Source organism: Paroedura picta, chromosome 13, assembly GCF_049243985.1.
Source record: "Paroedura picta isolate Pp20150507F chromosome 13, Ppicta_v3.0, whole genome shotgun sequence".
Classification (NCBI taxonomy): domain Eukaryota; kingdom Metazoa; phylum Chordata; class Lepidosauria; order Squamata; family Gekkonidae; genus Paroedura; species Paroedura picta.
In genome coordinates this window covers 3597952-3618286 of record NC_135381.1, presented here as the reverse complement: position 1 = coordinate 3618286, position 20335 = coordinate 3597952, and the positions used below count along the sequence as shown (strand labels likewise).

Genomic DNA, 20335 nt, shown 5'->3' with positions numbered 1-20335 from the left:
CTCGGCCAGACACCGCAGAAGCAGCACAAAACAGCCGCTTAACGGAGGGTCCCGAGGCCTTTTGTGGGTGGTGATTCTTTTTGAGAAGGTCGGGTGTCTCAAGCGGCAGGAGGAGAGAGCGTCTCTCTTAGCCTGGTCTCTGCTGCTCTTCATCACTTTCCCTGGGGCTGGCCAGAGGGGGTCCCTGCAGGAGCCGGTCACTGAATTCTTTCAATATTTTCCCAGCAGTTGAACCCATAGAAGTGGGGTTTCCCCGCTGCGTGGCCGTGCTCTTGCAGCTTTAGCCCCTGACGCTTCGCCAGTAACGATGGCTGGCATCTCCAGAGGTTGGACATGGCGAGATGGGGGCCCATCTTGCCTAAAACTACCCGATTGCAGCCAGCTTTCTACTGAATCAGACCATTGGTCCATCAGACTGGCAGTGGCTCCCCAGGGTCTCAGGCTGAGGTCTTTCTTTCTCATCTCTACTGCCTCATATTTTTAAACTGGAGACGCTGGGGATTGAACCTGGGACCGTCTCCGCGCCGAGCAGATGCTCTGCCACTGAGCCACGGCCCCTCCCCAGTCTTCCTGTCGTCCCAGGAAGGGGGTGTGGTTTGCCTTATGGGGACTGTGACTCAGTGGCAGAGCATCTGCTTGGCGTGCAGAAGGGACCCTGGGATCTCCGGCAAAAAGGATCAGGTTGAAGTGCCGTGGGAGACCTCCGCCTGAGAGCTCGGAGAGCAGCTGCCAGCCTGAGCAGGCAACTCCCGATGGACCAAAGGTCTTGTTTGGTATCAGGCAGCTGCTTGGGCTCGCTGCACCATCCACAAGCACAGAGAGAGCACCACTGATTTGCTTGTCTGCTCCGAATTCTAAACACAGCCGATCCATCTGAAAAATATTAGCACCGCTTCTTTTTCTTCCCTGTAAATATGGCCTTCATGCACATTACTGTGCAGTCCGCCCCCTGCCCCCCCCCATGCCCTTTGAGAGAATGTGAGCCTTTGTGGAGCGGAGCGTCCTGTTCAGTTCGAAGAACAGAAAATTCTCTTGGCTGGAGTTTCTGTAACGTGCACATGTGGCCGATGGAGCGCGAGCAAGATTGCAAGGGAGCTTATAGCCAAAGGGCCTGGAGGTTTCCAAATGTGTAGGGGGCTTTTTTCTCCCTCCCTTTCAAAGTGTTTTAAAATTCCAGACCAAGGACGTAATTCAGCGTCGAGTGCAGATTCGGGGGGTGAGTTTGCACAGGGCGATAACAACGAGGGCCGGGAATTCTGGGCAGCGTTTCCGAAAAAGCGCGTCAGTGTTTTGTTTAGGGGAGGAGGGGCCGTTCCCGTGGGAGCCAGCGGTTGCTTTTCATGCGCATCCCCCAAAGGGAAGCGATTTGGATGCCTGATAAGAGCAACGTTGAGGTGCAGATGAAGCCCGTTCCGAGAGTGAACATTTAACCGAGCGGCAGGGCCGGGGAAATTGGGCATTCTGAGCACTGCTGGAACCTCAAGTCCAACCGATGCGGGGGACGGGGGTGGGGGGGGAGAGAAATTGCCCCAGGAAATTAATCAGGGTTGAGTTTGGTTTTGGGGTGGTTGATAACATTGTTTGCATTGTTTAAATCAGAGCTAGTCAAACTGCAGCCCTCCAGATGTCCATGGACTACAATTCCTGGGAATTGTAGTCCATGGACATCTGGAGGGCCGCAGTTTGACTACCCCTGGTTTAAATCTTACTGACTTTTCACACCGGCGATGACCAACATGTTGGCAGGTGTGGGGCGGGGAGGCAAAAACCAGGAGGGGGGCAGCTGGGGTTTCCAAGGCAAGAGACCCACAGAGTTGTTGCCATGGCCTACCTCTGGCTCAGCACCCCGGTATTTCTCAGTGGGCTCTCTCAAAATGCTTACCAGGTCTGCTTGATCCTGCTTAACCTGTGAGATCTGACAAGGTCAAGGTAGCCCTGGCCAATGCCCTCTGGACCGAGGCATGCGAGAAATCAGACATCCGTGTTGTCAAGCGGTTTCAAAATGCTGTGATAATATACATGGAGGAAGGACACAAATCCACACCCCTTGGTGACAGCCAGCGTGGTGTAAGAATGGCAGCCTCTAATCTGACAACCAGGTTTCCTTCTCCACTCCACCTCCATGTGAAACCAGCTGGATGACCTTGGGCCAGTCCCAGTTCTCTCGGAGCTCTCTCAGCCTTACCTTCCTTGCAAGGGTGTCTGTTATAGGGAGAGGGAGGGAAAGTGATTGGAAGCCGCTATGAGATGCACAAGGCCTGTCAGGATGACCTTAGGTCAGTCCCAGTTCTTTCAGAGCTCTCTCGGCCTCACCTTCCTTGCAGGGGTGTCTGTTGCGGGGAGAGGGAGGGAAGGTGATTGGAAGTCGCTTTGAGGTGCACAAGGCCTGTCGGGTGACCTTAGGTCAGTCCCAGTTCTTTCAGAGCTCTCTCAGTCTCACTTACCTCACAGGGGGGTCTTTTGTGGGGAGAGGAAGGGCAACTGGAAGCCGCTTTGAGGCTCCTTTGGGTCACAAAAAGTAGAGTACAAAAAGCCAGTGCCTCTTCTTCTTACGGGTTGTTTACTGTGTTAACAGGAAGCATCTCTGCCGGCAAGCCTGTATCCCAGGACAGAAAGATCACCCCAACGCCGCGAGAAATCGCCAGTTCCAAGTCCCCTCACACCACCCTCGTGGACCACCACCACCCCATGTCCCCCTACGAGCACTTGCTCCGGGGAGTGAGCGGCGTGGACCTGTACAGGGGGCACATCCCTCTGGCTTTCGACCCCACCGCTAGAGGAATCCCCCTGGAAGCTGGTAAAGAGCCTCAGTTAAATACTCACAACCGAGCGTTGTTCCCGGGGATGGGTGGGAGGCAGCGGGGGAAACGACATGCCGCTCAGAAGGGTGTGCTTCACGCAGCCTTGTCGAATCGCACAACGCAAGCTGGACTGCGCAAGCTCAGGGCTTGGAACATCTCAGGACCCCAAGGAGCTTGCAGATGTCTTTGTGCTGCATTGAAGTTTCATCGGTTCATTATCACAAGGTTCTTCTCAGCGATTCCCACCAGAGGAGCTGAGCTTATTTCGGAGGGAGGTTGAGGTTAGCCTTTCCGTTGTGACCGCCGCCCCTCTTGTGCCTCACTTCTTGATACCCCGCGATGCTTTTGTCTTCGCTTTAAGAAAACAACAGAAGCGAAGTGTTTAAGGTCAGGTTTGCGGTAGCGATAATCAGAAGGCGTGGCCTTTACGGTTCATCAAGGAGGGCACCTTCGAAACCAAAAAGGATTCGGGGGAAGGCCGATGACCTAGCGGAGGACAGACAAACATCTGGAAAACGATGCGCTTCCAAAGGAAATTGCTAAGCACACCCAGGAGGGTGGGCAGGTCTACATAGGGGAGGGGTGGCCAAACAGCAGCTCAACAACAGATGTCCATGGACTACAATTCCCATGAGCCCTGGAAACTGTAGTCCTTGGACATCTGGAGAGCCAGAGTTTGGCCACCCCTGATCCTGGGCGAGGCGGTCCTTCAGGTCATCTTTTCCCTTTCCTCTTCCAGCCGCTTACTACCTGCCCAGGCACCTTTCCCCCAGCCCGACGTACCCCCACCTCTACCCTCCGTACCTCATCCGCGGCTACCCGGACACGGCCGCCATGGAGAACCGGCAGACCATCATCAACGACTACATCACCTCCCAGCAGATGCACCACAACGCGGCTGCCACGGCCATGGCCCAGCGGGCGGACCTTCTGCGTGGCCTGTCCCCGCGGGAACCCTCCTTGGCACTCAACTATGCAGCAGGTGGGAGACAGTGGCGTTGCTCGCGTGGGGGGAGGCGATGGGGGGTGGGAGGGGGATGGTCAGGGCTGCAAGTCTCTGGAAGTCCTGGGGCCTCGGATTTCACGGGCCGGAGCCCATTGGCCAGAGGTACGATAAAGTGGCTGGTGCCACAAGCGATAGGCAAGCACAGCGAAGACTCTGGCAGCATGGCAGAAGTTATGGCCTCAGCCTTCTTTCTTCCGGAAAACGGGGAGAGCCCCAGAGAGGGGTGTGGACTGACAAGAAGTTGCAAACAGGGTTGTCGTGGAGGGAAGACCGCCGTTCAGGTGCCTGAAGTCCAGGGGGTGGTGTTGGGCCCGTCGATCACCTTCGGCTTAAATTTCCTCACCAGGTTTCAATGCAGATAAACCGAGGGAGGGGAGAACCCCACACCACGCCCGCCTGAGCTCTTTAGCGGGAGGGCGCGATGAGAATTTATTTATTTATTATTAAATTTATACCCCACTGCTCTCCATCAGCGGGACCGGGAAGGTTTGCAACATGTTAAAATCATTCTGAGATACGATTAAAACCATAAACGCCCCGAGCGCTCTGATAGGCCTGTTGCTTCTCCGTGGATTCAGTATTCAGCGGTGGGATTTTATTCTTCAGAAGGAAGGAGGGCAGCCCCTATAAGATGAGTTGCTTGTCTTGGCCTCACCCGCACGACTGGGGGGAAGAGGGCCTTTTTGCAGGCCCTGCAGAACTCAAATATTTCCGGCATGGCCCAGATCTCGGCTGGCAACTGAGATTTCAGGCTGAGAACAAAGGCACTTCTTTCGGGCCGGGGACCAGCAACATATTAGCGCTCGAGGACTGAAATGCTGTTCTGTGACGGAACCGTTTCAGTGCCTTTTATTTCATTTCCGAGCCTGGGGAGGTGGGGCGGTGAGCTTTTGAGCTGCCTGGCATCCTTCATCGCCATCCACCCTGCTTGTCTCGCACACCCAGGCGCATGAACATGTGTGTTCTGGCATGTTCAATATCAGGGTCAGTGTCTTTAACTCAGACCAGCTGCAGACCCCCAGGGTCCCAGGCAGAGGGCTATAACGTCACCTACCCCCTGTTCCTTCTAACGGGACATGGCGGGGATCAAACTGTGGGCTATTCTGCATGCAAGGCAGACGCTCTGCCTGTGAACTATGACCCCTCCTGAGTACAATGCAGGATCTTTGGCTTCGCGTGACTTTAATTTTTATCACGTTCCCCTCTTATGAGGACCTCAGACCTCTGCCAGGGAATCCCAGAGCACTGCTGCGGGTCTGATTAGGCAGTGCTGACCTTGGAAGACCAGTGGCAGCGTCACGTCTCCCAAAATGGGGTCTCTCTTGTGGATGATGCGTGGGCCGCAGTGCTGTTGGGATGTCACCAGAGGGCACTGTGCTGCCACTGTACTGCCACGGCTCCAAATATCTGTTTTCTCCCCCCCTCCCCCTCTCCTGCTTTTCTGGTTCATCCAGCAGGTATCATCGACCTGTCTCAAGTGCCACACCTGCCTGTGCTCGTGCCTCCCACCCCCGGCGCCTCCGCTGCCTCCATGGACCGGATCACGTACATTCACAGCGCCCCCCAGGCCTACAGCAGCCGGCACAACAGCTCCCCCCTCTCCCCAGGTAGTACGATTCTCAGCCGAACCGATTCTCAAAATCACAAACGCGGACTGAATGGAGTGGCCAAACTGTCCACGGACTACAATTCCCACGAGCCTTTGCCAGCGCAGATAGGAAATGTCAGCCGTTTTAGGGAAAGCCCAGAGTCTTTCCTTGGGGGAGTAGAAGCCTTTTCAGCACTGTAGCTTCTCTTCCTCTTCCCAGCCACTATAGATCTCCGGGGCTTTACAGTTCAGTGGGAAAAGCAGGCAAGTTATCAAAGCTGAAAGTGACCTCCGGCACAGTTCCAGGCTAGGGTTGGATGCTTCGGTGCGCCTCGGCTGCTTTGGCGATCTCGAAAGCCTGAGGTGGCCAGCGCCGTGGAGGGGAGAGGTGACACCAGCGCGCCAGCTGTGTTCGCGTGCCGAACGCCTCAAGCTTCCACAATCGCCAAAGCGGCTGAGGTGTGCCAAAGTGCCCAACCCTATTCTAGGCTATGCGCTGGATTGAAAAATAGCCATTGAATCCAGGAATGTCAGACCAGCAGCCACCGGGCCGTGTCCCGACTGCACACGTCGAGCGCTCGCCTGAAAGTCCCCGTTTGTTCCCAGGAGGCCCCGCCCACTTGACCAAACAGCCCGGACCATCGGTTTCCGAACGGGAGCAAGAACGCGACCGTGATCGGGAGCGCGAGAAGGAGCGCAAGAAATCCGTCTTGCAGGCCACGAGCACCGTGGAGCACGCCCCCATCTGGAGGCCAGGTGAGCCCAGACGGCTCCGAACGCCCTCTGAGTCCTCTTGCCCCTTCCCCGTCACTCTCTTGTCTGAAGCCCCCCTCCCCCCCCAATGTCGGTTCGGTCACATGGCTTCCTCGCGTTTTGTGGCAGGCACAGACCAGAGCAGCGGCCGTTCCTCGACGCACAGTCACAACCACAAGCACTCCCCCGTCTCGCCCCGCACCCAGGAGAACATCCAGCAGCGTCCCAGCGTGCTGCACAACACCAACATGAAGATCGTGTCTTCGGAAAGCCTTACCCCGTCAGTTCTGCGGTACGTGGCAGGGTTTGATTCCAGAGCCCGGGCGGAAGCAAGTTGCAAAGAGTTAAGTCAAGACAGTCCATATAACAGGGTGCTTAGTAAGCGACGCAGCCGGATTTAATCTGCTGTTGCACGAACAAACATCGCGAGTAATGAAATAGAGTCAAAATCGGAATTGAAACTGTGGCATAACAGTGACATTAAAAAAATAATTTTGTGTGTGCAGGGGGTTGGACTAGATGACCCATGAGGTCCCTTCCAACGCTATTGTTCTATGATTCTATGATTCTGATTAACCCCTCTCCTAGTGTCCTCTTCCCCAGCCCGCCTCTGACATATCCTTTCGCCCTCTGCTCTTCAGATCCTCCTCCACCACCGCCACGTCACCGGTCCGCTCCTCCGGCTTCTCCACAGTGTCCACGTTGCGCGGCCCAGTAAGCGGCACGGACCCCTACGCGCCCATGATGGACTCGCCCCACGCCCAGAAGGAGGCCTCCCGGACCCAAGACGCCAAAATGGAGCGCCCCCAGGCCGACAACACCGGCTTTGCCGCCAAGCTGCCTGCCGGGACGGGCCTCGAACAGTCGTCCTCGCCCCTGAAGGCCATGGAGGCCAGGCCAGTCCCCTCCTCCTCTTCCTCCTCCTCCTGCTCCTCCTCCGCTTCCGGGCCAGGCCCCGCCCACCTGTATAGCAGAGGACAGGGGAAAAGCCTACCGCACCTCCACTCCCCCCTGGACCCGTCGCTGCAGGCAGCGCCAGCCGGCGAGCCGCCCGGTAGAGAAAAGAGTCTGAGTAAAAGCTTTTCAGTGCAGGAACAGGAGCTACGAGCACTCGGTAAGACCACCATGACAGCGGCCAGCTTCATAGATGTGATTATCATGCGCCAAATTTCTTGCGATAAGGGGAAGCGAGAAAGCAGCTCGCTAAATAGCGACGCCAATAGCGATGGTAAGAACTTGGGGGAGGGGAGGGGAGCGGGGCGGGACTCCCAAGGGGCGGCCTTTAAAAAAAAACTGCACCTAAACGCATTGTGAGAGACCCCTGCCTCCCCCCCCTCCTCGCCCCCCCCCCATCGTTCCATTTTGATTTGATTTCCACCTTCACGGGGACGGCATGTTTTGTATCACGTGTGCATATTCTTGTCATCTCATGGGAAAGCTCCGTTCTGTTTTCCCCTCCTTCCCTTTGTGCCTTTTTTTAAAATTGTTCTCATTCTCGTTTCCTTTTTGCCAGTTCTGGGTTTTGTGCCTATTATTCTGTTCCTGATCTGTTGCCGTGATCGTGATTGGGGGGTGGGAGGTGTGGGGGGAGCTAAGGTGATTTGAGAGCAACAAATGTGGATTGGCAGTCTCTTGGGGTTTGGTCATAAAGCCAGAGTCCGGTAGCACCTTTAAGACCAACAAAGATTTATTCAGGGCGTGAGCTTTCGAGTGCAAGCACTCGAAAGCTCACGCCCCGAATAAATCTTTGTTGGTCTTAAAGGTGCTACCGGACTCTGGTTTTATTGTGCTGCTTCAGACCAACACGGCGACCCATTTGAATGTATTCTTGGGGTTTGAATACGATTGGGGGTTGGGAGGGACAGACGGACCAGCACTTATAAATGAAAGCAGCAGAGAGTGGGTATAAGAGAAAGGTTGGGATGGGGGGGGAGTTGTAAGCGGTGGTCCTAAACCACCCTGGAAAGAAACCTTTGTTCCTGGGAGGGGTGGGGGGATTTCAGCTGGTACATTTTTTTTTTTACTTGGTATGGTAGAATAGAGAAGAATGTGTGAGATTGTGGGGTTGGGACCGAAAAAGCCATCTTTTTCAAGCTTTCACTGTGGGAGAGGGCCTGCTGATCTCCGTACAGCCCCCCCCCCCCACTACCACACACACACACACACACACACACACACATCCAAGTCAACTTAATACACAGTCCAGAATTCAGGCAGAGTAGGCAAGTCCGGTGCAAACACATTTCTTGGGTAGCTAAATCAGCTCCGTTTGGCGCTCTAAGCAATTGGAAAAGAGGATCAGAAAAGCCATGTTGGATCAGGGCAATGACCCCTCCGATCACACTGCAGCCCAAACCCAGGGGCCATCAGGAGGTCCACCAGCGGGGCCAGAACTCCAGAAGCCCTCCCAGAGTCGCCCCTCTCAAGCACCAAGAACACAGAGCATGGCTGCCCCAGGCGGAGTGTTGCATCTATACCTTGTGGCTAAGAGCCACGTATGTTGGTGAATATCAAGAGAAGCCGGGGAAAGGAAATCCATTTGCTTCTCCTTTTCTGCTGCAAGAGCGGCCCCTTAAGTTTCAACCAAAACGGCCCCTTTCCCCCCTCACTCCCCTACTGCCGTTCTCTTCTTTCCAGCTCCTGGTCCTTTTTTAGATTACTGTAGAAAAGTAGACACATTTATCTGCACGCCTCTTCCTTTCTCCACCGGTAAGTGCCGCCCTGTTTCTCTCTGAGTCGCCCCGGAAGATGCAGCAGACAAATGAATTGGGGTTCAAGCCACAAACTTAGGAGGGAGAAGGCTTTTTTTCATAATGTTCATGTCTTTTAAGGATGACTTTGAAGCAGTGCTCGGAATGACCCAAGACCCCAACGTTGTCGGTTTTTCTTACGCCCTGCAGCTTTCCATGGAGGTTACAGCCCGGAGGGCATGGAAGCAATAAGCCCCGTGAATTCCCCCGGCATGCCCCACGAGAAGGGGCCCAAGCTGCCCCCGGATATGGAGAGGGGGCGCGGAGAGCACGAGGTCCGGGCAAAGCAGTCAGGTGGAGGTAAGCCCATTCCTCTCTCTCAGTGCCTTTCACCGTGTGGGTTTCTGCCCTGCAACAAGGTTGTTCGGTTCCCTCTTTCGTTTTGGGCCACCCCTCACGTTACGTGGCCACCAACCTGGATTTAGACGTCTGTTCACAACGGCAGAAAGGGCCGCGCAGGTGCCTCTTAGCCCCTCTCTCTGCCTCCGTGGGCCTTTCCTAGGACACGCAGAGCCAGAAAAAGGGGTGGACAGCCCCCACGCTCCAGCTGTTTTCAGAGGTGAAAACAGCACAGGAGGGAAGCCAGAAGCCCCTCCTCCCCCCTCACAGCATTCAGGAGCCCTGCAGAGCACTGTAAAGAGTGAGATGTCCTGTGTTTTTATGTGACAGTGAGTCGGAACAGATACCTATGTAAGCTGTAATGTCCAGTTTGGGCCTCTTCAGTATTTAGGAAAGGAACTCTGTGTTGGGAAGGGCCTTGATGTCACATTCACTAGGGGGCACCTGCAGCTCCCTGTACACATCTTAGAAGTGGTACGTTCCTATGGAGACGGGACTAGGGTCACTGGTTGCAGCCAGAGAAGGGCGTACCTGCCACAGGTATAACACCTGCCAGCCACCTCTCTGCCCAAGAGCATCCAGAGAAGTGTCTGACCTTGCATTTCCTCTCCTCTCTGGTCATAGAATAGAATCATAGAGTTGGAAAGGGGTCTCCAGGGTCATCTAGTCCAACCCCCTGCACTATGCAGGAAATTCACATCCTCCAACAGAGAACAGCCCTCACTGTCAAGGTTTAGTGGCCTGTCTCCAGAGAGGGTTTCCTTTTCTTGTCTTTTGAGGAAATTGGAGAGCCCAAATGAGATTAGAAGAACTTTTTGGAGGAAGAAAGCCAAAAGGGAAAGCACACCCCTGACTCAGATGTCTTGTTGGCTCCTCCTGGGCTGTTTGTACCAGGTTTTAGAACCCTAGAGTGGGAAGTGGCCCTACAGGCCATCTAGTCCAGCCCCCTGCTCCATGCAGGATCAGCCTCCAGCATCCAGGCTAAGGATCTGTCCAGCTGCTGCTTGGATGGCCAGTGAGGGGGAGCTCCCTTCCTCCTTAGGCAGCTCATTCCACTGCTGAACTAGTCTGGCTGTGAGTTTTCCCCCCTGATATCTAGCCTATATTATTCTGCATGTAGTCTAAACCCATTACTGCAGGTCCTCCCCTCTGCTGTCCACAGGAACCTTTTCCTGCCCCCTCCACGGGACAACTTTTCAGATATTCAGATAAGGGAGCCACCGTGTCCCCTCTCAGCCTCCTCTAGTCTGAACACTCCCAGGTCCTTCGGCCTCTCCTCATAAGGTCCCCAGATCATCCTTGTCACTCTCCCCGGCACCGTCTCCATGTTGCCTTCTTCCTCCGCAGGTCCCCTGAAGCCTTCTCCCACTGAAATCTCTCACCTGCAGCAGCTCCACCAGCTTCCCGACGGTCGGCAGTCACCTGGCCCAACGTTCTCGGGATCACAAAACGCCAAAGGCCACCAACGGGTTGTCACCTTGGCACAGCACATCAACGTAATTCACATTCGTCACTTCCCTTCTAGCCGCGGGCCGGGTAGCGGGGGGCTTCTGCGGGGGGCAAATTTGGCCAGGAAGGGACAGTCACAACAGACAAGCCTTGCACCCCAAGCTACGTTTGGGGATACGCTCTGCCAAACGGGGCTCCCCAATGGGGGGGGGGATTTTCCACTGGAAGAAATTACCTGGGCCTCCCGCCAGAAGACCACGCACACAACTGGATCTGTTTTCATGCTTAAGAGCATGAAATCCGCATAAAAACAGCTAATCTGTTCGTAGCAAGCTTTTTTCCACATGGGTGCACCCTGTAGAATCGTTCTGCGTTCGTCCCTGCAGACGCAAAATGCACAGCTGTTTCAGAGGCCTGCGCCTCAAGCCCATGTTCGTTCTTAAAAAGTGCAATTAACATCTGCCGTCTGTACACAAGCGTGTACACAAGTCTGTACTCCCCCTTTGCGAGTTGGCAGCAGAAACCCAGCAGAACTGTCGCCGTCCCAAGTTTAGGGTGTCCGCCCAGAATATAAGGAATTATCCTGCCACCATCACTGGCTCTCTCGTAGCTCAGAGCTCTTCATGGGGGATTTGAGTTCTTCGGAAGCACCGTTTATGAGGTTCCTCCGTTCGGAGGCCAGCAACGACAGGAAGGGTTTCTGTGGAAGAGATTTGCGTGCTGCGATGCTCCTCTTCTCCCCCTATAATACAGAGTCCAATAGATCTGACCCTTGACCTTGTGTGTGCCTTTGAGCACGCCCCAGAATCCTGCATCTAGCGTGCATGATTTTCGTGGGAAACATGCAGCAGACAATTCCTCTGCAGCAAAGTGAGTGGAAGGTGTTCTCCGCCAGCAAACCCCGTTGGGACAGGGAAATCTGTTTCTCCCCCAGTCTTATGATGGCAGGATTGACTGGGACATGGGGGGGGGGTGGGATTGGGTGGAGCAAGTACCATAACTCAGAACTTCCCAACCTTGTGGGTTGTTTGTCTCTGCTCCGGCAGCTCCTCTGAGTTCTTGTTTGTGGGGGAAGTAGGTGGGGAACATCGGGGCGAGAGTGCCCAAAGCCCCTTGGGGCAGCCACGTGGAAAGGCTGCAGCCCATGGGCTGTGTGAGTGACACGCATGCAGGGCCTTATGGTGGTGGCACCTCTCATCCAAGATCTCTCAACCCAACTGAACTGTCCCTCTTTCTCGCAGGAGGTGATCACGCAAGACTACACACGCCACCATCCCCAGCAGCTCAATTCCCATCTCCAGTCCCCCGTCTATTCCTTCCCCGGAGCTCCATGTCCTGTGCTGGATCTCCGGCGGACTGCCAGCGAAGCTTACGCCCAGCAGCCGCAGCTGGAGCACCTCCCAGCTTCCCGAATCTCTCCAGAGGGTGAAGAGTGCAAGAGGTGAGGCTGTGCTTTGTCATTCTGGTCCACTTCCCTCTCTCTGCTTTCCCAGTGATCTGGGTTTCCTTACATCAGTCGTACAGTCGTACAGTCTGAAAGCCGTACAGTCCAGCCAAATGGTTGTGCAGGTTTGTCAGCCTTATTGATTGCTCAGGGACTGAGGCAGACATATTCAACTTTTCCACGGGAGCCAGTGGGATTTGGAAGTTCTTGACTTCATAGCATTCACTTCATTCATGCCCTGCCTTCCTTCCCAACATGTTCCCCAACTTCCGGGTGATCCTGGCCCCAGAGAGCTCTGGCTGGCCTTGGCTCCTGCTTGGTGGGACGAGCTGCCAATGGGGATCTGGGCCCTGATGGAGTTGTCAAAGTAAAATGGCACTCTTCTACCATGCTTATGGTTGTGGCCTTCCTAAGAACATCAGAAGAGTCCTGCTGGATCGGACCAGAGGTCCATCTAGTCCAGCCTCCTGTCTCCCACAGGGGCCAGCCAGTTCCTCTGGAGGGCCAACAACAGGACTCAGAGGCCAAGGCCTTCCTAAGAAAATTGGAAGAGCCCTGCTGGATCAGACCAGGGGTCCTTCTAGTCCAGCTTCCTGTCTCACACGATGACCAGCCAGTTCCTCAGGAGGGCCGATAACAGGATACCTGGAGGCCAGGGCCTTCGTCCCTCTGAACATTCCCTTCAGTCACCATGGCGAGTGACTTACCCTCCACGAATCCCCTTTTAAAGTAATTTATTGCGATATGAAGAGCCTCTTGTGGCGCAGAGTGGTAAGGCAGCCGTCTGAAAGCTCTGCCCATGAGGCTGGGAGTTCGATCCCAGCAGCTGGCTCAAGGTTGACTCAGCCTTCCATCCTTCCGAGGTCAGTAAAATGAGTACCCAGCTTGCTTGCTGGGGGGTAAATGGTAATGACTGGGGAAGGCCCTGGCAAACCACCCCGCATTGAGTCTGCCATGAAAACGCTGGAGGGCGTCACCCCAAGGGTCAGACATGACTCGGTGCTTGCACAGGGGATACCTTTACCTTTACCTTTATTGCGATAAGACCATCCAAAGAACATGCGTCTTCAGCGGTTTGCGTCTTCCAGTGGACGCCAGCCATGGCCGCAGCGTGGTTTCCTCTCCCGCCTGGCTCTGCTGTCTCAGTCAGGGAAGGAAAGGGTCCGGCTCACCCCGTTCCCACGGCTGCCCCCTCAGGTCTCCGGAGTCTGTGAAAGTGCCCTCTTCGGACAGCTGCATAGAGCCCATCTCTCCCCCGGAGGGCCTGGGGGAGCCCGACCCCTTGCGGAACGCCTCGTACCCCATCCTGTACCGAGAAGGGGAGCAGCTGGAGCAGAGGTGAGCGGGAAGGAGGGACTGGATCACCTTGTTTGGGAGGGGGAGGGTCGTTTTTCCCCCGTTTCATTTCCCAGCAAGTAGACGGGGATGGGGGAGAGCCGTGTTTGTCTGCCTGTAGCAGGAGAGATGAGCAAGAGTCCGGTAGCACCTGAAAGCCAACAGCATTGGCAGAAGGTTACTGACAAGTGTGACGAGTATTTTTTTGCTTGCCTTTCAAGTCTGTCGGTTTCGGCTTGGAAGGGTGGAATTGGCCAAGCGGCATATTTTGCACACTGCGTTCCTCTCCCAAAAGCCTGGATCATTCTGCATCTCCTAGCGGGGGGGGGGGGATCGCGAACATGGCAGTCGGTTGCCCAGACAGTCATTGGGTGGGCGGTCCCTCCCCCCACCCATCCACACCAGCTCAGCGCGATCCGCCATCCTTGTATTACTTGAGGGGGAGAACTGGCCAAGCAGCACGGGGTGCGCCCCGAGAGCCAGCTTTGGCATCTCGGTGAAGAGCGGCAGCCTCTAATCTGGAGAACCGGGTTTGATTCCCCGCTCCTCCACAGGCAGGCAGGCAGGCAGCCAGGTGACCTTGAGCTCATCACAGTCCTGTTAGAGCTGTTCTCCAAGCAGTTCCCTCGGAGCTCTCTCAGTCCCACCTCCCTCACTGGGTGCCTGTCTGTTGCGGGTAGAGAAAGGGACACGTGACTGGAAGGCCAGATGCTGGCAGAGGGGTCCATCAGGCCGAAAGGGGGGGTGGCGGCGGCAGCAGCGGTGAGTTCTGACCCCCGGCAGCAAGCTGACGGCCTTTCGACCTTGCAGGATGGGCTCCAAGTCCCCTGGGAACAACGTGCAGCCCCCGGCCTTCTTCAGCAAGCTGACAGAAAGCAATTCAGCCATGGTGAAATCCAAGAAGCAAGAAATGATCAAGAAGCTGAGCACAAACAACCGGAGCAAGGCGGAATACAGTAAGCATTTCCGAGGCTTTCGGGGGGGGGGGGTGTTCCAGCGTCCAGCAGCAGGTGCTGAAGTCAGTGGCGTGGGCAGTGGCCATTCCCAGGGGGCCTCAGTTGGGCATGGAATTGGGGTCAAGGTGGGTAGGCGGCTAGTTGTGCATTTCCTGCATTCTGTAGGGGGCTGGACTACATGACCCTGGAGGTCCCTCCCATAAGGTCAGTAGAAGCCCAGGAGCGTATTAGAGGCAAACAAGAAATGGGCAATGGTGCCCCATCTTCTGCAGAGTTCTGTCACTTTAAGGACAGCAAAAACACCAGAATCGTAACTGTGGCAGAGCAAGCAGTTGGGGGGCTCAGAACTGACATTCCTAAGGAGTTTCTCCACTTGGAATTAATAGTTTTACAGGAGGCTCCTGTGACTGTAAATATCTAAGGGGTCTCCTTCCTTCTCTCCCCCTTTCCCTGTTTGCCTCCAGATGTTGGGCAGCCCGGAACAGAGATTTTCAACATGCCAGCCATTACTGGAACAGGTAACTCACCTTGCATCTAGCCACACCCACTTTGCACTCGGAAATGGATTCCCTCAGCCGCCTCTTGTTCATCAACTGTGGTTGTGAGTGGCGGGGGGGGGGGGCGGGGGGGCGGCTGATCCTCTACTTAGGGAAAGTGACGTTCAGGTTGAACCCCGGCCCGTTGGCTGAGCTTTGATTCCTGAGAAGTGCACGAGATGACAATGTCATCGCCATCCTTTTTTTAAAAAATGCGTTTGCGTATTGAGCGAGTTGTCAAAGAACTTCCTTCAAAGCAGCAGGGTGGAAAACGGACAGAGGAAGGGAGTCGGAGAAACAGGAAGTTGGATTTATTTATTTTTTTAAGTACTGCTCTCCCTCTCTTTTTTTTAATTTTTTATTTTTGTCCCTCTTGCCCTGGGGGTGACTGTCAAGCGGCTGACCCAGAGTGCCTCCTACGATCTTTGTGCACTGCTGTCCTTATAACTGCATGGCTTCTGACGACTCACAACTGCAACACAAAACACAACCCTGGCCCAGAAACCCGCACCACACTGTTTCCTTGTCCCTTCTCCTCTTACGCAGCTCTTGGTTCCCGTAGCAGTCGGATCAGGCTGGGGGCGGGGAGGAGGATTGGACTTTGAGGAAATCGCAGGTAGCAGAAGGTGGGAGGGACGGCATCCCGGTAAGAATGCAAACGGCGGCCGGACATTGCAGCAAATACGACACCTGCAGTCTCGCCCAAGAGCCTCACCTGTTAGGCTAGATTTTTCTTTCAAAGAAACAGGCAAACGGGAACCAGGGACTATCTAGGCAGCAGAATCACCTGCCGTTAAAACGGAGCTCGAACAACACAATAGGTTTAAGGGTCGTGGACCACTAAAAGGCTAAAGACAGAACTGAAGCAGAATTGGAGCTGACGTAGTAACATGACTCATTAAATGATGCAAGATTCCATAAGTAGTTTAGAGCAAGCTATGCGCAGTATTGTAGATTGCAGTCTGCTCTACCCAGTCCGGAGCCCTGCTTGGGAATCTCTGGTTTAATAGTTTGTCTGACCCGCAGCTAGTGCTGTCTGGAAGAGTCTTCTCCATGGGGGGAATTTTCCAGTGTTTGAAATTCCTCCACGCTGAGCCCAAATCTTGCCTGATCCCCTATAAGAATGAGTCTCTGCCATGTGGGCATCCCCACCCACTCCTCCCCTCTGCTCATGCAGTTAACCACAAGGAAGTGCAGCCTGTAAGAGGCAGTATATCCATAGTATACCTCTAGGGCAGGGGTAGACAACCTGCGGTCCTCCAGATGTTCATGGACTACAACTCCCATGAGCCCCTGCCAGCAAATGCTGGCAGGAGCTTATGAGAATTGTAGTCCATGGACATCTGGAGGACCACAGGTTGACTACCTCTGCTCTAGGGGATGTTATATCCACAGGGGGAGGGAGGATCCTTCTCAAAGACTTTTGGACAACTGTCCTGGCCTGTAGTTAAAGACCCACCCGGCAACCACCACAACACAGCCCCCTCCCAAAATAGTTTTGCTCGGATGAGCCTAGAGCCATCACGTCCCGCCCTTCAGCCTTGGGGAAGAAACTGCATGCTTGTGACATGCGTGCGTGTGTTTGTGAGAGAGAGAGAGGTGTACATGCGTGTGCATCATTCCAGAAACAAAAATCCATAAGTACTTTTTGTTTCCCTTTGGCTTCCCTGCCGTACCTTTGGAGGCAGGGTCGAGGAATTGCATATGATTTTTTTGGGAGGGGACGGACAGCGACAGTTGTTGGCAGTCTGTTCCTTTGCAAGAATGTGCTGACTGTTTGTTTCTTCCCTCCTCCCTCCCCTTGTTGCCTTTCCTCCTCCCCCCCCATCCATCCACTCTCCCCCCCCCCTTATTTGGCTATCCCTTCCCTAATTCCCCACCCCGTTTCTCCTTCCCTCCTTCCACCTCTCCCAGGGTTAATCAGTTGTAGGAGCCAGTCGGTCCAGGAAAATTCCAGTACCAACATGGGGTTGGAGGCAATTATTAGGAAGGCCCTAATGGGTAAATATGACGAGCAGTGGGACGAGCACTCTCCTCTCAGTGCCAATGCTTTTAACCCTCTGAATGCCAGTGCAAGCTTACCCGCTGCTCTGCCCGTAACCGCTGCTGACGGACGGATTGACGACATTCGCTCCCTGCCAGGTCTGCAGCTTCTGCCCATCTTGGGTTTTGTTTTGTTTTTGGTTCCCCACCCCATTCTGCCCCCCCCTCACTTTTAATAGTAACTTTCCTGTCTTCAGTGGTTTCCATGTCTCCCACCCACCCATTGTCACGTTAACGGTTTGGGCGTTTCCTTGTTCGTTTGTCCCTGATCGTGCCGGGTTAATCCCAGTTTTCTTTTTCCTCCGTTTGTTTTGTTCCTGGTTTCTTTTTTTACAGGCGTTTTAAATTCAGTCGCTCCTCTGCTTCCTCTAAAACACTGACCGTCATGCTGTTCTTATCTCGGTTTATCTTTTACTTTATTGTTATTGTTTTTGTTTTGTTTTATTTTTGTGTACTTTGTCCATTTCTTCCTGTTTCGTGAAAAGGGTGTGGCAATTGAAAACGCTGGGGTCGGTTTCCCCCTGTTGTTCTGTTAGAGGTGGGCAATTTTTGCTTGCCGTTCCCTCCCTCTGCGGTCCCCCACCCCCTCACCTCACCTGTTCCTAAGGGTCTCTTGGCCCCCAGGGGCAACACTGGGGGAGGGGGCTGCAGCAGAAGGGGGAGGTGGGAAAGCCCTCCTTTACTGGGAGTATTTAGAATTGAACTCATTTGACTGAAAGGGGGGAGATGTGTTTCTGTCTAGGACCCAGGAAATAGTTTCATTCCTAGGGGGAAATGATGCACCTGTATCCAAGTGTTCACTTGGGTTTTGGTTATAATTCCAGTTGAGGTAGCCAAAGTATGTTGAATACATGCAGGTGCCTTCTCCTGACCTGGACCCTTGGCCCACCAAAGTCATTGCTGTCTATTCAGACTGGCAGGGTCTCTCAAGGGGGTAGGCCGAACGGGGATTCTCCAGATGTCCGTGGACTGCAGTTACCATGAGCAGTGGCCAGTTGGTCATAATGGCGGGGGCTCGTGGTCATTGAAGTCCATGGACATCTGGAGAGCCACTGTTTGGCCAGCCCTGGTCTTGGCAGAGGTCTTTCCCATCACCTACCATCTGGACCTTCTAACTGGAGATGCCGGGGGGATGCTCTCCAACCGAGTCCCGATCCCTGCCAAAACAAACTGGGGTCTTGTGGTATCTTAAAGACGAGCGCTTCTGTTGAAAAACACTTCTGTCAACTGAAGGCTGCTTGATCAGATGCCACCAAAAGCTTATCGTGCCATCAGTTTGTTAAGTTTTGCGAAAATCCAAGGCTCACGTTTGTTTTTTCACGATGGTATGGCAACTAATTATCTTCACGAGCGTCAAAGCAGGAACAAAATTTGCAGTGAGTGTCTGTGGCCCCTGTGGTCCTTCCGAGGTGAACAAGGGGCCAGGCTTCCTTCCCCCGCGTAGTCCAGTTGGCCTGTGTAGAAGCGGTTGTCTTCTGAGCCCACACCACTGTCTAGATCAGCAGCTGCAAGCCTCGGTCAGTCCGAGCATCAGTACTGCATTGCTTTCAGCAGAGCCCACGTGCTTGAATGTGCATCTTGACATGGCTAAGAATGCACAGACAGACACATGTTGGATTTGAAACCGCCGCATTCTGAGTGCACTGCCCTCGGATGTCCTCATCCTTGGACGACCCGTACCCCTGAATAAAACTGGAAGGCGCGGCTGGACTCAGAGTTTCTTTTGCCGCTTCAGAGCAACATGCCTACCCAGCTGAAAAAGTGTGCACACACAAAAAGCTTCCTCCTGTCACGACTCCGTGACGTGCTTCCTTAAGGACAAAAACAGCCTTAGGCAGTTCTTTGCGGGAAGTCCATAAGGAGTTTTATTTAGTTCAGAGAGAGCAATTACAGGCAAACGGTCACCATAGGCAGGCATTGCTGAAGACAGAGTATAAATGGAAATCCAGGATACATATAGGTTTCATCCAGGCCTTTTTGTGCCAAAAGCCACTCCTACGGTAAATCCCTTTCATCCCCGAAGCGAAAGCAACCCATGAGTTAGCACCTAGGTGCTAAACAGTCCCCAAGGACTGTTACTCCCTTCAGACACCACGCAGGCATTGTCCAAAAAATAACAAGCCATAAACAATCTGCCACGCAGTCTTAGAACCCAGGAGTCAGGGAAGGGGGTGAGGCAAAACATAGCTTGGGAAAATACCAAGAGACCCCTTAATCAGGAGACCACCGGATTTATGGCATGGAGCCACTTTGTTAATCTCAAAGAAGCCGCTGGATTCAAAGTTTGTTCTGCCGCTTCAGACGAATAAGGTGACCCACTTGAATCTCCCTGGAGAAGTGTGCATGTACCCAAAATCTTATTCCTAGAATCCAACATGATTGGTCTTAAAGATGCCGCAGGATTCAGGCTCTGCACTGCTGCTTCAGAGCAACACGGCTGCTCACCTGAGCCAGACCCAGGGGTTGTTGTGGTCCCTAATTCATAGACAGGAGACGATAGATAAGAGGTTGAGCTTCCCTCAGGAGGGCCATCCTGGGGGTCACACACTGTCCAGCAGCACTTACTTTCATAATTAGGCTCTTAAAAGCTAAGCCCTTGACAGCCAGTGCTTCTTTGACTCTTGTTCCAACTCCACAAGGGATGGGTCATCGTTATTTCCCTTGCAAGTTGCAGCGCTCAATGCTGGGATCTCAGCCTGCCCCCAAGCTGCTTGTTACATTCACAGGCAGGGCGGGTCGTGATGACCACCTGCATTACCCAGGCCCCTGCCCCCTGCTAAGCCATCGTTTTCCCCTTCCTGTCCTGGCGATGAAGCCCCCTTTGTGGCACTTCCCTTTGGGGACGCCAAGTCTGTCTCCCCTGTCGCTGCTGTTTCTGGACCTCTGTCCAGCAACGAGGGTTTCAAAGACTCCTTCGTTTTGTTTCTTCTCCCACCCCAGGAGGAGGGAAGCCAAAGATTGCTGCCAGAGCCAACAGCCGTAAGGCCAAGTCTCCGGGGCCAGGCCTGTCCTCCACGGAGAGGCCGCCCTCCGTTTCGTCGGTCCACTCCGAGGGAGACTGTAACAGAAGGACGCCTCTCACCAACCGCGTCTGGGAGGACAGGCCGTCATCCGCAGGTAACGGGCCGTTATCTTCCTGGCGTTCACTTGGCCATGGGGGTTTGCATCGTGGCCGGATACTAATCTGCCAGTGAACAGGTTCGATTTCCTGCTCCTCCCTGCGCAGCCAGCTGGGCGACCTAGGACTAGTCACAGTCCTAATAGTGTGGTTCTCTCCTTCAGGCTGCTTGACAGGGGTGTGTGGCATTTGAACCAGCCAGCTCACGACTGCGCTT

General features: G+C 54.2%; 1 protein-coding gene across 12 annotated transcripts in view; it reads left to right on the top strand.

The window, feature by feature from the left end:
- The window catches only part of NCOR2 (nuclear receptor corepressor 2), a 243644-nt gene that overhangs the window by 217808 nt on the left and 5501 nt on the right, over positions 1-20335 (top strand). For 6 of the 12 annotated variants that reach the window (XR_013226418.1, XM_077309342.1, XM_077309341.1 and 3 more), the window contains 14 exons: positions 2576-2797; positions 3541-3783; positions 5262-5414; positions 6002-6151; positions 6278-6491; positions 6790-7376; positions 9049-9198; positions 10585-10733; positions 11928-12127; positions 13328-13468; positions 14276-14421; positions 14886-14939; positions 16872-17099; positions 19941-20117. Coding sequence is in view for 11 of the 12 variants with exons in the window: in XM_077309342.1 (XP_077165457.1) it covers positions 2576-2797; positions 3541-3783; positions 5262-5414; positions 6002-6151; positions 6278-6491; positions 6790-7376; positions 9049-9198; positions 10585-10733; positions 11928-12127; positions 13328-13468; positions 14276-14421; positions 14886-14939; positions 16872-17099; positions 19941-20117 (2814 nt within the window). In the remaining variant the exon portion in view is untranslated. The remainder of the gene's footprint in view (positions 1-2575; positions 2798-3540; positions 3784-5261; positions 5415-6001; positions 6152-6277; positions 6492-6789; positions 7377-9048; positions 9199-10584; positions 10734-11927; positions 12128-13327; positions 13469-14275; positions 14422-14885; positions 14940-16871; positions 17100-19940; positions 20118-20335) is intronic. The other 6 variants (XM_077309346.1, XM_077309340.1, XM_077309344.1 and 3 more) reach the window with 6 other exon arrangements.